This window comes from Pinus tabuliformis, chromosome 8 (assembly GCF_031772625.1).
Source record: "Pinus tabuliformis cultivar Carrire ecotype Pingquan chromosome 8, CPIR1, whole genome shotgun sequence".
NCBI lineage: Eukaryota > Viridiplantae > Streptophyta > Pinopsida > Pinales > Pinaceae > Pinus > Pinus tabuliformis.
This window is the reverse complement of record NC_142294.1, coordinates 226,547,563-226,565,183: the sequence shown is the minus strand read 5'-3', so window position 1 is coordinate 226,565,183 and position 17,621 is coordinate 226,547,563. Positions and strand designations below refer to the sequence as shown.

The window sequence follows — 17,621 nt, the reverse complement described above, 5'->3', positions numbered from 1 at the left end:
GAAAAGAAACAAATAATACTAAGATCCCCAGATATATATATAACAATAGTGTGGAGTTATTTCAACGAGGCTTGTCAAGGTAATCCCAGCTATTGTGGATCATGAGGCATTACTTTAAGAGACAATTACGAGATCAGTTTCAAAGCAGAGCTGTAGGAGATGGATCAAACAACATAGCAGAACTTTATGCTTTTTGGTAGATTCTGAAAATAGCAACAGAGAAAGGTTTAAATTGTCTACAGGTGATAAGAGATTCCAAACACATTGCAGAGAGGTCAAATGGAAATTTCAATCAGGAAAATTTGCAACTGGCCCATCATTGGACGGAATCAGAGAAGCAAGGAAAAATTCCATGTCATTATCTTTTCAGCATGTCTGCAAGGGATAAATATGAAGGCTGATATATTGTTCAAGTAAGCACTGAGGATGCAGAACAGATGGATGGAGATGATTGAATACCCCATCTGGACCTTCTCATTCAATCTATTTCTAATCAAGCTATTATAGTAATGACCTTTTGGATGGCTGTTTTGGAAGCAGTGTCAAAACTTAAACATCATACTTACCCTAAAATTATTATAATTGTTTACATGCTTTCCAGGACTTTAATTGCATACCATAGTTACACATAAAAGCCACGACATTAATCACATAACAGTTTGAAATAGTTCAGCATGCCTTCATAACATTGGAGATATTCCAACTGTGTTCATATTTGTCACTAATCTTGGATGACTTTAATTACAGTTCTCAGACCCTCTCCTTTAAGCATGTGATCAAATGCCTTGTTGATGTCAGCAAAAGAAACCTTGTCTGTAACAAATTTATCCAGTTCAAGCTCTTGCAAGTTAAAACCGTAATTATAACTCTAATTAGATATGATAAGCATAGATTGCTCCCGTCATGGTACGGACCAAAAAAAAACAACTGGGAAATATGACCACACAGTATAATCTACAATTATGGTTTGAATAAGCTGTTACAACTATGTTATGAAGTCTTACCCCATTCAAATACATCTCTACAAGGCCTGGCAAATCAGTACGAGGCTTATAATTTCCAAAGAAGGTTCCTTTCAACGTTTTCTCGCTCAGAAAGTTTACAGGATTCGTTTTAAAGACTGCGTCTGAACAAGGGACCCCTGTTAAAACGGCTACACCCCAACCCTGCAAAAACAGAACTCTGATATCAAACATATGCATTGCCTGCATTTTCTTAATTAAATCGAAGCAATCAGTTTAAACTTTAAAGCTACAACTTAGAATTGAAATGATTGATGTATCTTAAACCAAAGGAAACCAAGAGCTAGTACATCATGGCAGCATTCCAAAGCTTGAACCATGGCCTCAATACTCCCTGTGCATTCGACGCTGCAGTCCACCCCTCCATCAGTTTTTTCCGCAATTACCTGTAAACATTTTTTATAAGTGTTTGGAAATTAAGAGTCTACACTGCTTTGAATGGATGGTGAATGAGTGCACTCCATGCGAAAATCTGGGAGAGAGTTTGATGATCATTTTGGGCAGCTCAACGTACCTGCTGAATAGGTTTTTCGTACTCTTTAGGGTTTATAAATTCCGTTACTCCAAATTGTTTTGCTGAGAAAGGAAAGATTACAAGAAAGGGTTAAAAAGGCAATTCTACAAGTCAACATATCAACATATGTACACAGATTTTCCAATAATGGGAGTGGGAAATATACAATTACCTCGTTCATATCTCTCATTATTGAAATCGATTCCAATTATTCGAGCAGCTCCTGCAATTCTTGCACCTTCACAAGCCTGCGTAGTTAAACTCGGGTCAGAAGGCTAACATATAATTAAACTCTACCCTCATCATATTAGTCCCAATGAAAATGCAGGTAGGGGAAGTGAACAGAATAGTCCCTAGAAAAAGGTTTGAGGACTTTAAAACTGCAACATATACTAATATGCATACAGTGGAACATAAAGAGGGCACTTGTTATTAGTACTTACAGCAAGCCCAACAGCCCCCAGGCCAAATACTGCTACTATCGAACCCGTCTTGGGTTTGCCTGCATTCAAAGTAGCACCCATCCCTGATTCCACAACAGAGAAGAATTTTACACAACAATTCCAGTCAAAGAAACCATTATGAATGATTTTATAATTATTAACAGTACAGCGAGCAAAAGTCCTCGCAATTGACATGCCCACTTTGTAAAACACTATAGATTTTATAATTATTAACAGTACAGCGAGCAAAAGTCCTCGCAATTGACATGCCCACTTTGTAAAACACTATACATTGTCAACGAGGTCAATTATTTCATTTCTTCAGTCAAACTTAATATATTATCATCTCAAAATTACTTATAAAATCTTCTACAATTCAGGAAAGTAGTTTTTGCATAAATGGCAGGCTACATCCAGACTTGGAGTCGCTCTGCATTGAGTAAATTCTGTTTTGATAGGAGATCCAAGGGCAATATAGGCCTTGCGGGGCAGGGGGTGTTTAGAGATGAGCATGGTAACATTCCAGGGAGGTTAGACAAGTTTAAAATAATCAAAATTTAATTTAGTTCATATTGTGGGATCAGGGTAGAAGAAAAGTGACGAGACTTCTTGGGCTTCAAAGGTCTGATATATTCAAAGAAAAGCCTAAAAAGTTGTTGAAGGATACCAAAATAATTAACAATAATACCCTCGAAAATCCTATTGTTACATACATTCCATATGTCCAATGACAAGAAAATAGGCAGAGCCATCATTAAATACTTACCTCAAATACCATGGGCAAAACCATGGGCTCCTGAAATATCGACCCTTAAACCACCAACAATAAACTCATTAATTAAATGAACACTCATGTGAAGCCCTATTCATCACAACCATTACTTTAGGTGCTATCTTGTAAACCGTAAACTAAGAAAATCAATTTTTAATTGATCTATTACTTTTGGCCAAAAAGAATATTTTTTTTTGTAAGTAAAGGTAGTATCGCCTTTTTTCTTTTCAATTATATCAAACAGGGCAACCATATACATTGTTCTGGTGGCCTCACCTTGCCCCTAAGGGAAACCAGGTCTGTTGGCCACCTTAGATTGTTATAGGCATTCCAAAAACAAAATTTTGCTAATTTGTCCATATTGGCTACATACACCAAACAGCTGAAACTGCTTATCGGACTACTTATACGCATGCAAATAACATAGAAAGAAAAACAAAACAGCAACAATGAGCTTCAGACGCATGCAAATAACATAGAAAGAAAAACAAAACAGTTAACAACGAGCCATCTGAAGCTCATTCTCCCCTGGTTCCTGTTTGCTGGTCCATCTCCATGGGCATATGCACTTGATCAGCTTGGCTGGGGCCACGTCCAACCATCCTGGACAGGATTTGTGACATCTCCTCAATCTTGTTATTCTGGTTTATCATGATAACTTGAAAATTCTTCATTTCTTTCTTAATATTAGGCACCCCACTGGCAAGTTCAGTTATTTCCTTAGCCACATGTTCAAGGGTTTTAGCCAACATACGCTTAAGGACCCAGTAGATATGCAGGGATTATCTGTACAGGGTCATCCTGCCCCTAGTATTGCCTAGGTCAGTCACCTCTTCTGCTAATTCCTCTGTCTCAGAACCCGACTGCTCTTCTAGTATGCTGGATTCCATGTTCTGAATAATGCGCCTGATATCTTCATCGGTCCTTTCCTGATAGGCATGAGCAGCCTCTTGAACCGCAGTCAGGGTCGTTCTCCTTCCCCTGTGTTGTCCACCACTCCATTTCACTTTGAAATAAAGTATCACCAACAAAGCCAGCACTATTGATGCTGCGGCATATTCTAGGCTCACATCCATTGTTTCTTCTGGCAAGACAGATATGACTGTGATGAAATGAAATGGGTGTAAGGAATTGTCTGGATTATGTTATTTTAGGAAAAACTAAGGACCTTGGTTCCATTTAAATAACCTTCTGCATGCAACACTGACTTCGAAGAGTTACGGGTCGTGGGGAAGAACTTCCACGCACTGATCTCAGCCCAAAATTATAGGTCACTGCCAAATCACATGTTACAGATTATGTGATTCTGATGAGTGGTCAAGGAAGCTCGAAATTGACTTGCCTCGTTAGACAGTGCGTTTGATGTAAAAAGATGGTGGCATATATATGTCTATGTCATGGTTTAAATTTATCATTTTGTGGGAGTGGTGGAGGGTTGAAGTTATTTCGATAAAACAAGTCACCTGACATATTTTATACTATTATATTTATTTATTAGTGGGAAAATTATTATAATTTAGTTGTCATATTAGGAGTGTTGATAATTATCTTTCATTGTCTGAGAGTGCAAGTTGATTCATCACCATTATTGTTGAAGGAAAACCACACCACTTCCAATGACTTTGTAAGGTGGCAAACTTTCACCCCTCCTAGATGCCTTTGGGTTTTGGACATTAACATGTTCCTTACATATGAGAAAAAAGAGCCCTTAGCCAAGTATAAATAGTTTTAGAGCATACCCCATGCCTATGTATATATATATATATATAATTAATTTTATTTTAAATTAATATATAAGTGAAACATATGTACTTTTAAATAAACATATAACAAAACAACATAAAGTAACAATAAGTAAGAGTGTCCATGTAACTCAAATTGCATGAAAAATTATAACCTATATTCGCCAATGCTAAATTAATAGTGTTCAATAGGCAAATCAAATTCTATAGCCGTGCTTTGGTGAAGTAATAATAGAGATGTGTAGTAGATAAATCAATTACTTGCTCAAGCAGAAGGACTTTCACAAATTTTGGTGGCTAGTGACCACTTGTAAGTCTACATATTTACAGTTTTACTCCTACATAAGTGTTAACGGAAACATAAATAATGGCCAGAAGTAATTCTTCATAAGTATATTAATTTACATCTTATTCCTATCGATTTCTAATGAAAACACTTCTTTTTTCATTAAATAAAAAAGAGTACGAGTGTGAAGAAACCTAGTATGTCAAGGAGTCACAAAAAAGCACAAGACTTCTATATTTACAGAAACAGACGAAGAAACTATTTATCAACAAACAACCTAAGCAGCAACTTAGTACATTATCTATTGAAAATATCATCATGTAACATAACCAACCAAGAAAGAAACATAAATGTTCAAAACCCAATGACCGACTACATATTTGGCATCGCATAATAATACCAAAAAACTGCAAAATGAGAAAAAAAAGTGAAAAGTGCACTCAAACTCCTCTCAAGGAGATTGAATTTGTTGCAGTTTATTACCATAGGGGATAAGCAGTCTCCCGCTACTTAGAAGTTGGATGCCCCGTCTCTCTTCAAAAAATATATAGCCCTTCTCCTCATGAAGAGATTTCTTAGATAGAGAGTTTGTCAGATGATTCCATTCACTATAGATGCGCTGAAAAAAGAGAATATGGAAATGGTCCTTTATTATATTAATTCTCTCCATCCATGATTGAAGAATGAGGGTTTGTAAGTGATTTCTCCCATTTAACCATTCAATGACACATTTTGTGACTTTAATTCTCTCCATCCATGATTGAAGAATGAGGGTTTGTAAGTGATCTCTCCCATTTAACCATTCAATGACACATTTTGAATCGCAATAGACTTGCAAAGAAGCAAGATTAATGGAAGCAACTGAATGAAGAAAGGCCCAACAGATTTATACTTTCGTGTTGATACCAGTGCCAATATTCAGCAAGTGATTCCTTGAGAGAAGCAAGAGAGCCCCAGTTCCACAAATACCATCTTGTTGAGCACCATAAAAAAAACCAGCATTTTCATATTGTGGGATCAGGGTAGAAGAAAAGTGACGAGACTTCTTGGGCTTCAAAGGTCTGATATATTCAAAGAAAAGCCTAAAAAGTTGTTGAAGGATACCAGAATAATTAACAATAATACCCTCGAAAATCCTATTGTTACATACATTCCATATGTCCAATGACAAGAAAATAGGCAGAGCTCTGAAATTCCCGATAGGTTGATCCCACCAATTGATACAAGATTCAAGAAAACAAATTGGTCCACCATACATCAAATTGAGAGCAGAAAAAACAGTGTGGCACAAGGCTTTTGAGAAATTACATTGAAAAAAGAGATGATCAATCGATTTAGGGCCATTCAAACAAAGTGCACATATGTTGGGTCCATGAAAGCCACCACGGAGCAGGTTATCCCATGCCAAGATTTTGTTTTTAAGAGCCAACCAAATTAATCACCTGATTTATCCATGTCATTATCTTTTCAGCATGTCTGCAAGGGATAAATATGAAGGCTGATATATTGTTCAAGTAAGCACTAAGGATGCAGAACAGATGGATGGAGATGATTGAATACCCCATCTGGACCTTCTCATTCAATCTATTTCTAATCAAGCTATTATAGTAATGACCTTTTGGATGGCTGTTTTGGAAGCAGTGTCAAAACTTAAACATCATACTTACCCTAAAATTATTATAACTGTTTACATGCTTTCCAGGACTTTAATTGCATACCATAGTTACACATAAAAGCCACGACATTAATCACATAACAGTTTGAAATAGTTCAGCATGCCTTCATAACATTGGAGATATTCCAACTGTGTTCATATTTGTCACTAATCTTGGATGACTTTAATTACAGTTCTCAGACCCTCTCCTTTAAGCATGTGATCAAATGCCTTGTTGATGTCAGCAAAAGAAACCTTGTCTGTAACAAATTTATCCAGTTCAAGCTCCTGCAAGTTAAAACCGTAATTATAACTCTAATTAGATATGATAAGCATAGATTGCTCCCGTCATGGTACGGACCAAAAAAAAACAACTGGGAAATATGACCACACAGTATAATCTACAATTATGGTTTGAATAAGCTGTTACAACTATGTTATGAAGTCTTACCCCATTCAAATACATCTCTACAAGGCCTGGCAAATCAGTACGAGGCTTATAATTTCCAAAGAAGGTTCCTTTCAACGTTTTCTTGCTCAGAAAGTTTACAGGATTCATTTTAAAGACTGCGTCTGAACGAGGGACCCCTGTTAAAACGGCTACACCCCAAACCTGCAAAAACAGAACTCTGATATCAAACATATGCATTGCCTGCATTTTCTTAATTAAATCGAAGCAATCAGTTTAAACTTTAAAGCTACAGCTTAGAATTGAAATGATTGATGTACCTTAAACCAAAGGAAACCAAGAGCTAGTACATCATGGCAGCATTCCAAAGCTTGAACCATGGCCTCAATACTCCCTGTGCATTCGACGCTGCAGTCCACCCCTCCATCAGTTTTTTCCGCAATTACCTGTAAACATTTTTTATAAGTGTTTGGAAATTAAGAGTCTACACTGCTTTGAATGGATGGTGAATGAGTGCACTCCATGCGAAAATCTGGGAGAGAGTTTGATGATCATTTTGGGCAGCTCAACGTACCTGCTGAATAGGTTTTTCGTACTCTTTAGGGTTTATAAATTCCGTTACTCCAAATTGTTTTGCTGAGAAAGGAAAGATTACAAGAAAGGGTTAAAAAGGCAATTCTACAAGTCAACATATCAACATATGTACACAGATTTTCCAATAATGGGAGTGGGAAATATACAATTACCTCGTTCATATCTCTCATTATTGAAATCGATTCCAATTATTCGAGCAGCTCCTGCAATTCTTGCACCTTCACAAGCCTGCGTAGTTAAACTCGGGTTAGAAGGCTAACATATAATTAAACTCTACCCTCATCATATTGGTCCCAATGAAAATGCAGGTAGGGGAAGTGAACAGAATAGTCCCTAGAAAAAGGTTTGAGGACTTTAAAACTGCAACATATACTAATATGCATACAGTGGAACATAAAGAGGGCACTTGTTATTAGTACTTACAGCAAGCCCAACAGCCCCCAGGCCAAATACTGCTACTATCGAACCCTTCTTGGGTTTGCCTGCGTTCAAAGTAGCACCCATCCCTGATTCCACAACAGAGAAGAATTTTACACAACAATTCCAGTCAAAGAAACCATTATGAATGATTTTATAATTATTAACAGTACAGCGAGCAAAAGTCCTCGCAATTGACATGCCCACTTTGTAAAACACTATAGATTTTATAATTATTAACAGTACAGCGAGCAAAAGTCCTCACAATTGACATGCCCACTTTGTAAAACACTATACATTGTCAACGAGGTCAATTATTTCATTTCTTCAGTCAAACTTAATATATTGTCATCTCAAAATTACTTATAAAATCTTCTACAATTCAGGAAAGTAGTTTTTGCATAAATGGCAGGCTACATCCAGACTTGGAGTCGCTCTGCATTGAGTAAATTCTGTTTTGATAGGAGATCCAAGGGCAATATAGGCCTTGCGGGGCAGGGGGTGTTTAGAGATGAGCATGGTAACATTCCAGGGAGGTTAGACAAGTTTAAAATAATCAAAATTTAATTTAGAAAACACTTGAAAGTAAGTTGAAACCTTTAAAACTTAATGCATTTAACTCACAGTTTAGTTAGTGTATCTGATGCAACAATAACCCTTTACTAACCCTCCAGTTCAATTGATTTACAATTAATTTTGCAGAACCACAGTGTTAAGCTTACTAATCTCTTTCGCTAACAATTAAACATTAGATTACAGAAGTGCACTTCAGCATAGCAGATCCAGTTTAGTGAGAAAAAGAAAAAGGAAATGAAATAACCGCCACATTTAGCGGATTAGTAAAATCGCCCAATCATATTAAACAAGAATGGAGCAAAAGCAGTCCATATTTTAGTGTAATAAAAGAAATTACAATACATTCCATATTTTAGTGTAATAAAAGAAATTACAATACTTGAGACACTGCACACAAGAAGCTGGTAACTTGAAACTCCAAGATAATGTAAAATTTATCCATCTATGGGCTGGTTCATCATCATGGATAACATGAGAATGAGGAACTTGTCCATTTATGGCACCTCAGTCTAACACAAGCTGGGTTTCTCATCTAATACTGTAGGATGAAGAATAATAGAAAATTTTTTTTAGTATTAATGCCCATTGTGTTTAACAAATTCTTCTTAGTCAAAGCTTTGAACGCCTAAATTACAATTATATTCACGCATATACCACCCTAGTCAATCCCCTCTTTTCTCTCATCTGTTTGGCATAATTTTCTGAGGCACTTCTCATCTGGGTTTTGGCAAGCAAGGGAGACTTTCTTGGGTTTTTGGCTTGAAGAAACAATCCTTGATCTTCATGACTAATTTCTTGGGCAGCGAGGCAGTTTTGGAGGCTATTTGGAATAACATACCTCCATCTAAGTTAGTGGAGTCCTTCTAGAGCTGTGTCTGAAGCAGTGGCCCCCTTTAGAAGCAATTTTGGGAGAAGTGAGGCACTTCTAGGTCACCTCCTGTGACAGGGGCACTCTCTAGGGCTTGGCTGTGATAATGCAGAGCATTGAAGACAGTAAACAACCTGTAATAGCAGGGACCCTGAGGGCCAATTAGGGCTGCGGCCAATCACATGGAGCAGTAAAACACCCCCTCATGTCTACATGTATGACAGCAGCACCCTTCCATCCAGTGATCTAAGACATCGTAAGAATTTGAGGGTAGAGTTTGGACAGCAGATCTGTGGCAGCAAGGATTACAAGCTTCCAACTATAGCTGTGGACAGATTTAGGGCATTGAAGGTAGCCACCGACTATATCCTAAGGTCCTGTTGGATAGCGGCTTACTCTTGTGGCAACAAAGAAGGTCTACAAAAAGATTCCTCTTGGTAGTGGGATACTGTGGTGAGGGATTGGAGGTAGCAGAAACCCAGATTGGTACAGCAAAGGCTTCAAACAATCTCAGGCAGTTGGAACAGTGCAGATACGCAGCAGTAGGTGGTACAAAGGACTGGAGATAGAGGGAAGGTCAGAGTTAGGGTATTAAAGCAGTAGGGTTTGGTTGATGTGATAGCACATGTTGTGTAATTCAATTTCATTTGAAAGGATTGTGGATCTAAACTATTTACTGTACTGTTGAATTGATTTCAGGAGTATGAATTCTTGAATATAATTATATGCTTATCCATCTTCATTGCTTTTCAATATTGTATCTGATTGTCAAACTGAAGTACATTGTTGGCATACAAACTTGTTTAGCGGCTCTTTCCTAACCCTAAGGGCAAAAATTCCCTAGGGATATTACACAGATATCAGGTGCTAGAGGAAGCTAGGGAGTTGGAGGAGGGATCTGAGCAACGTAAAGAGTTATAGAAGAAAATATGAATAGTCAGTTAGTCTAAAATAAAATACGATGGCAACCACCGGGTTCAAGTTCACCAATTATTAGAAAGTCAGTAGTGTTGTTTGTATTCAATTGTAGAGCCTACAGTAGAGCACTGAGGCGTAAGAATGAATCCTATGCATGTATTCTGTTTAGTGAAGCGCTGAGGTGGAGACTGAAGTCTACTCATGTAATATGTTTATTAAGAAAACAAATGAATATACATATCCCCCCTTGCATCTGTAATCTGGTTCTCACGCTGTCTGAATGTTCGATAAACATCTAAGGTAGGGTACAACATTTATTTTCTAACAAGTATACTGCATACGGCTGTGCATAGTCTGGGAGAGAGAGTTGGTAGATTGGGCCCATTACACCCCTTACTGCACCATTTCCTCAAATTCACCAACTGCCATATCCATCCTCTCCACCTGCCACTTCTAAATTGCACAAAAAAGACCCCTTGACGGAGAATTTTGCAACTTCACACCTACAGAATAGGAGGGTCTTCAGTTATAAGTCCCCAACCCACAGGCGACCCAGATCTCTCACAGAGCATGGCTGTCGAGATGGGAACCAAATGAAACAGCCAAAACTGCTTTGATTTTGATTTGATTTTAACTCTTCCCAGGCTTTAGTAATCATCTGCAATGAGAAAAGAATTATGGCCTCCGCCGTTGGATCGAGGAATTAAAAAACCCAGCAATATAATAGAAGGAGTGGGAATTGAACCAGCGACCTGCGCTACAGAATAAACTGACTGAAACCCACAGGACAAAACATAACATCATCGCACTGCATTTACTCACTATTAAATCGCTCGGTTGGGCGGTGCAGTTGAGTTAAAATTCAAACCCCCTTCTCTAAATATTTACAGAGATTATTCATCAAGTGACTGAATCATCCCTGGTGAATCCTGAACGGATCTATAACCTAAAAAAGTAGGATCCAAATTCTTGGGCAACGGCGAATTGAAATAAATAGAAATAGCCAAAAAATGTATACATGGGGAATTTGTACTAACCTTGATGATTCTGCGAAGGTACTGAGGAAAGAGGGGACTGTGCCGAAATGTCGAGGGCGGGCGGCCCCTGGAGACCGTTGGTAGCATGGCTCAATGAATGAATGAATATCAACAGATGCGCGAACAGCAATGGCAGGGGTCGAATCCCAGTGGCCTCACTTCGACTTGGCTTCGCTCATCAGTCCATTTCAATTTTCAGTCCTTTCCTCGTGGCAATAGCAACTCTCACAATTTTGAATAGAGCCTCCAGCTTCGAAGGTGTTCGTACAGAAAATAGCAAATTCTAAATGTAATGATTTTGCTGTGACTTAAATAGAAAATGTCAGCTAACCTCCCCAGGCTGCTCTCTACTTCCTCCAGTGATATGTAAAAGTCCTTCCCCAGTAAGAGGTGTTTCTTCTGATCCGCCTGCCCCTCATCAAGAAGACCCTCAACCCTCTATGATGTCTTTCTCAGAGGAACTTCACAGCTGAACCATCTGCGAACCCACCCTTCCCTGTGCCGGAGCAAGTCCCAGATTTGAAAGGTTACTCGTCGTTCTGTTGCCTTGAAAACAACTTCTGATGTGTCCCGCACACCTTGCAAAACAGCGTCAGAGTCCGAGAATCCAAACACGCCTATATCAAAGGGTTATTTCTCCCCTGTAACACCAAGGGTTACTCGTTGTTCTGTTGCTTTGAAAACAGTTTCTGATGTGTCCTCTGTTGTCAAAACACCAATTGTTAAATCCATATTGAAAACTAATATAAAGAGCCCTATCAGGTAAGAAATCTCTGCGATTTGCGGGATTTTCTGCTGCACCTATTACATCCCCTCCTGTTTTGTCTCCCGGACGCCAGGAGCTGCGGCAACGAACCTCAGAGAAAGCAGGAAGTTCTCGGCGCGAATAAACAGAAACCCGCCGAATAAACGGAAACCCGGAAGTTCTCGGCACGGAGAATAAACAGAAGCCCGCCGAATATGTATGGATGACAGGTGTCACCCTGAGATTGAAAAGGATGACGAAAGTCTCTTTCAAAGGGAAGGCCTATAGGCCTAATTAATAATTGATTTTTTTTAATAATAATTAAAATATCAAAATATATATATTTTGATATTAATTATATGTATATATATATATTAAAAATAATTAAAATTAAAATTTAATATGGAATTGATATCTAATATTTAAAAATAATATTAATAATAACAAAATTTTAATATTTAAAATAAAAGCTTGTCATTACTTCTTAAGTGATTTTCTCATCCAAATATGAGAGATGTCTAAAAGAATGCATACTATATGTATATACAAAATATAAATTCAAATACATTAGTTTGATGTCAACCTTTTATATATATACACTCATGGGAATCGTTATAATTCATATATATATATATATATATATATATATATATATATATATAAAGCGAACAATATCTTATAGTGCACATTTCAATTTAATCAACATGGAATTGACATGTGGAATATATTTATATTTAAATGAATTAATACATATACTACATCATAAGGATCATCATCTTGGTAATAACTAGGTCTACCTTAATATAAATAGTTAAATTACTAATTTATGTTTTTTCTAAACTCAATGAAATATGTGTGTGTGTGTATTCCATCATGAGGATCACCATTTTGGTAATCTCTCGGTCTACTTAAAAGTGACCATAAAAAAGTTTCTGGAGGCAAAAAAATTTAGGAAAAAACATTATTTAGTGATTCTTTACTAACTTTTATAACATGAATGTGATAGAGTAATGTTGGAATGTGATAATTACTTCCAATTAGGTCATAGTTTTAAGGATTTTAGGTACAATATAAATTTACAGACGATGAGTCACATATATTGTGTTATTGTGTAGTTTGCTCCTCTATCCTGTGAGAGTGGTATTAGACCTTGAGAATCTAAGAGTACATAAAGTACTAGAGCCATAAAAACATAAAATATATTTTTTTGAACAAAAGTAAGAAAAATAACATATTTTACTATAGTCGAGAACAACCTACATCCAAATGCAAGAGTAAAACAAATTTTTTAATTGTTCTCAAGTATTATAAGTCTAGTTGAGACTTAGACTAGTAGGAAGTAGTTATGGTAAATAAGGGGGAGTATTGGAATGTGTTAATTACTCCCAGTTAGCTCATAGTTTGTAGTGTTGTAATGTGTTAATTACTCCCAATTACTCAGAGTTAGCTCATAGTTTGTAGTGTTGGAATGTTTTAATTACTCCCAATTACTTTGAGTTAGCTCATATTTTGTAGTAGTTTACATAGAGTCTAAATTTAGCCACAGATAGTCATGCATATGAGAATTAAGATTATCATATATGTTTTTAGCATTTTTAGATCTATTTAATCATCTACCCTCAAGAAAATTAATTTAATCAATTTGAGTTGTAGAGTAGGATTTTTAGATCTATTTAATCATCTACCCTCAAGAAAATTAATTTAATCAATTTGAGTTGTAAAGTAGGATTTTTATTGTTCTATTGTGTGGTTTTCCCTCAAGTAAGAAAGCAAAGCGAGAGATGAACTAGAAGGATGGGTGGTTTGAGTCTTACAAGAAGGAAACGTAAAGTGGATTCAATGTAGCCCTAGAGAGGTATTGATTTTTTATAAATGAAACCAAATAATGACTTCATTGTTTCAATTCTTCTAACCAAAGGAATGTTATTATACTTGGAAATGTCACTCTATTGTTATAACAATGTTGTTATAATTGGAAATTCCACTCTGTTTTTATAATTGGGATTTAGCTAAAGAATTCTAAATGGAGTGTTTGATTGTAAGAAAATTTATAAAAAATAATGAATTTTGAAATTGAACTTTTGTTTGTTTGTTTGTTTTCTTTTATTTTATATAAAATTTCAAATTTCAAGTTCAAAGTAGTAAACTTTGGTTTTTTCAAACTTGTTGTAAAATATATTTATGCCTCCTATATTTCTAACAACATAAAGAAACATCGTGTTATTTATATCCAGATTTTTTAAAACCTATAAACTTACAACCAAGAGTGATGTTTATTCATTTGACATCTGTTGGTTGAGATGATAGCTAGAAAGTGGCTAAGAAAACATAAAAGGAGCTCAAATAGATAACTAAAAAGTGGGTAAGAAAACATAAAATGAGCTCAAATATGGGATGGTTGTGGAATAGGTAAATCAAAACTCTTCCTCAAGAAAAGTTTACTTAATTTTTGTAGAATTAGTGATTAAATTTGAGATTTTTTTGTAGAATTTGTGATTAAATTTGTGATTTTTGTTAGTATATAGAGCGAATTGAAGCAGGGGGTCATTGTGAGATAGGTAATTCAAAATAATTTGTGAAGAATAGTGTACCTAATTTTTGTAAAACTATAAGAAAGGACAAAAGAAAGAATTATTTAATAACACCCAAAAAGAAGAAACAATATGAATAAACGCCAAAAATAACAAGAAAAGAAGCATAACTCTAATAGTTTTTTATACACAAATGAGGTTTTCATTGTAACAAATATTCAACAAATTGATAAGACAATGATAAAGATATTACATTATCTTAATCTTCCAAAGGATTTGATAAGGTTTGTGGGACTTGTGTGTCATGTAAATTACGTCAAATTTAAGGAGGGGGATTGTTAGGGTAGTTATTGTAATCTTAACTTAGTCATAAATGATACAGAGATGAAGAAAATTATTGACGGGTTTGTAAAATAGAAAGAAAATATTCCACCATTACAACAAAATGGAAAACCAATTAAAAGACATGATGGACAACATTGTCTCAACTACAATCAAAATGAATATAAACTTAACATATATAAAACTTATTAACATTACTTAAACATGTCATATAGATATCCCATTCATATCACCTAGGTGCAAATCCCAACCAAGTCACTCTGCAGGGTGTAGATGAAAATAATGAAATACATGAAATGATGGATGTAAAGAAGGGAATCTATAGGTATGGACACCATGATAAGGAAATTGAATGGGAGGGATGAACAATTAAATATTCTCACCCATACATGCACATTAGAATGTGTATTTTAACATGTGGTGTAGTCACCTCACCCATACATGTCCATTAGAATGAGGCTTTTAATAGGTAATGAAGTCATAATCATGATAAAAAATATATGCAAGGATCTATTAAATGAGGGAGTTTAACTATTTTCTGTTTTTTTTTTTTTGGTTTAAGGAAATCAGTGAGACAAATTTTCAAAAAATTAAATTTTTTTATTTAAATTTCATTTGTGATTAAATTTTACATACTAAATAACTCAAACCTACCCTTCTAATAAATCCTTACAAAATATGAAATAAAATTTATTAGTAATTATATAAGTTTCAAATAAAATTGATTGGAAATTATAACGAAAAAACTAGTGCAACAAAAATAAACACCTCGATACGTGGCCAAATAAGATGTCACAACATAAATATGCTCAAGCATAAAGTAAAATAGAATCGCTCCCTAAACTGGTTAGAGTTTGTAAAAGAATTAGGTTAGAGTGTGTTGAAATTCGTGAATTTTTGAAAGGCTACCAAGGCCATTACTATAATACTAAGCCTAAAGGTTCATAAACGTAAAAGTAGAGACTAATAAACCGATTAGATTTGTTGATATATGAGAGTAAAATATCTACTCTTGATTAGGTTTGTTGATATATGAGCGTTAACGTTTTTCTTGTGTGAATTTGTGCTTCTTTGTGTGCGGGATCCATAGCACATGTATAACGTCCACGACCTTTAGGCGACACAGTGAGGGCAGGGGAGTAGTAGTGCGATGGAGGAAAAATGTGAAAATGTCTAAGTATTTGGTCATCTAGTTTATAGGCCGATATGCGGTCTTAGTGGGCTGAGAGGAAGGCGAAGCCAACCAAACAAACAATCACGATGGTTGAGCGGTGGGTCAGTCAAAGGGTGAGCCGACGTGCTAAAAGGATGAATTATCGGTCGGCCTATGAAGACATGGTGGTTCATAAGGGGGGCAATTCATATGAATAGGAGGATCTTGGCATTTGGCTAAGGCATAGAACAATCAACACACAAAGTATCAAAGCGTGGAGAAAGATGAAGTGCGAAGGTTGAAGTCTAAAACGAAGGCGTAGTGCATGAAAACAAGGGCCAAAGAACTCACACCGAAATAGAGAAGTGCGAGCCAAGGCACAGGACAAGGGAATGGTTAGACAAGTGAGAACGCAGGTCGGGCGGTGTGGGTGGATGCACAAGGGCACACAAGTTTGCTGAACGAGTTTGGTGGAATGAGGGTGTGGCAGGGCGTCCGATCGAATGTTGGGCGAGGGCACGGCAGGGCGTTTGGGTGAACGATGGGTGGTTAAATTCCAGGCAAGGGTGCGATAGGGTGTCTAGGTCAACAGCGAGTTGGCTACCCAACCGGCATGTGAGTGGGTGAAGGCGAACGAAGGTGCAGGTGGTTGTTCAGGCGGCGAGTTGAACGGCCCATGCATGAGTTCGTGCGAACGGTCGTGCGACGGTGGGTGATAACATTCAAGCAGAACATGTGACGAGTGAAATGGTAGGGAGTGCGAGGGTGCAAAGGCACCAGGTGAATGAGACATGTGAACACTAGTTGGTGAACAGTTGAATGCGTTAAGGTGAATGTGCAGGAAAACAACGAGTTGGTCGACGAGTTGTTCAGGTGGCTAGGTGGACGCGCCCGACTCAACGAGCTAAGTTGAACGAGGTGCCGGTTGGGAGAAATATTCTAAGTGTAAATTATGGGGTTTATCCAGAGATTGTAACTTGATATATTATATTAGGCAAGCTCATTGTAGGGAGTTGCCCCTCCCTTTATATTGTTGTGCATTTCATGTTAAAGTTGATTCATGGTTATGAATGTTTAAAGAAAGTTTCTGTTGTGTTATAATGAATGAATGTACTTGGTGAAATTGGAAAAGAGACTAAGTATCGAAAGTAGGTGTAGTCCACGATCGTTAGTATTGTTAAAAAAAGGGTCGGTGGTGCCGCACCTCATATAGTGCGGTTGAAAGAGTACCGCAAGTGTAGGGGTGTGACAGGTGGTATCAGAGCTCTCTGCATTCTGCAGAACTCTTGTGACACGGGTGGTTTAGTGGAATCAGATTTGCAGAAAGAGCTGATCCCATTGTCACTCCATGACAGGTGGTATCAAAGCTTGGTTCAGAAGACGGATTGAAGCACAAATTGCACTTCATGACAGGTGTATCGAGAGCTTGATTCAGGTGAACCAGGTTTACTGAAGGAAGCTTGTGCGGGCTGCACTAACATGACAGTTCGTACCAAGGCTTTGAATTGAAGAAGCTAATCCCACTATACTTATGAAAGGTAGTTTCAGGCCGAGGTCGAATCTGAAGTGTGATTCAGATTTATAGTTTATGGTCTACA

General features: G+C 36.8%; 2 protein-coding genes across 2 annotated transcripts; both read right to left on the bottom strand.

Moving 5' to 3' along the window:
* Positions 1–331: 331 nt before the first annotated feature.
* LOC149234962 (alcohol dehydrogenase class-P-like) lies at positions 332–2,174 on the bottom strand. The gene is made up of 7 exons (XM_089368419.1): positions 2,147–2,174; positions 1,980–2,062; positions 1,709–1,784; positions 1,537–1,598; positions 1,313–1,408; positions 1,005–1,166; positions 332–840 (listed from the first exon to the last, which is right to left on the bottom strand). Exons 1-7 carry the CDS (start codon positions 2,172–2,174, stop codon positions 751–753), a joined length of 597 nt encoding a protein of 198 aa, XP_089224545.1. The 3' UTR covers positions 332–750.
* Positions 2,175–6,307: 4,133 nt separating this feature from the next.
* LOC149234961 (alcohol dehydrogenase class-P-like) lies at positions 6,308–12,031 on the bottom strand. Its single transcript, XM_089461275.1, has 7 exons — positions 11,253–12,031; positions 7,860–7,942; positions 7,589–7,664; positions 7,417–7,478; positions 7,193–7,288; positions 6,885–7,046; positions 6,308–6,721 (listed from the first exon to the last, which is right to left on the bottom strand). Exons 2-7 carry the CDS (start codon positions 7,938–7,940, stop codon positions 6,602–6,604), a joined length of 597 nt encoding a protein of 198 aa, XP_089317401.1. The 5' UTR covers positions 7,941–7,942; positions 11,253–12,031; the 3' UTR covers positions 6,308–6,601.
* Positions 12,032–17,621: the final 5,590 nt, after the last annotated feature.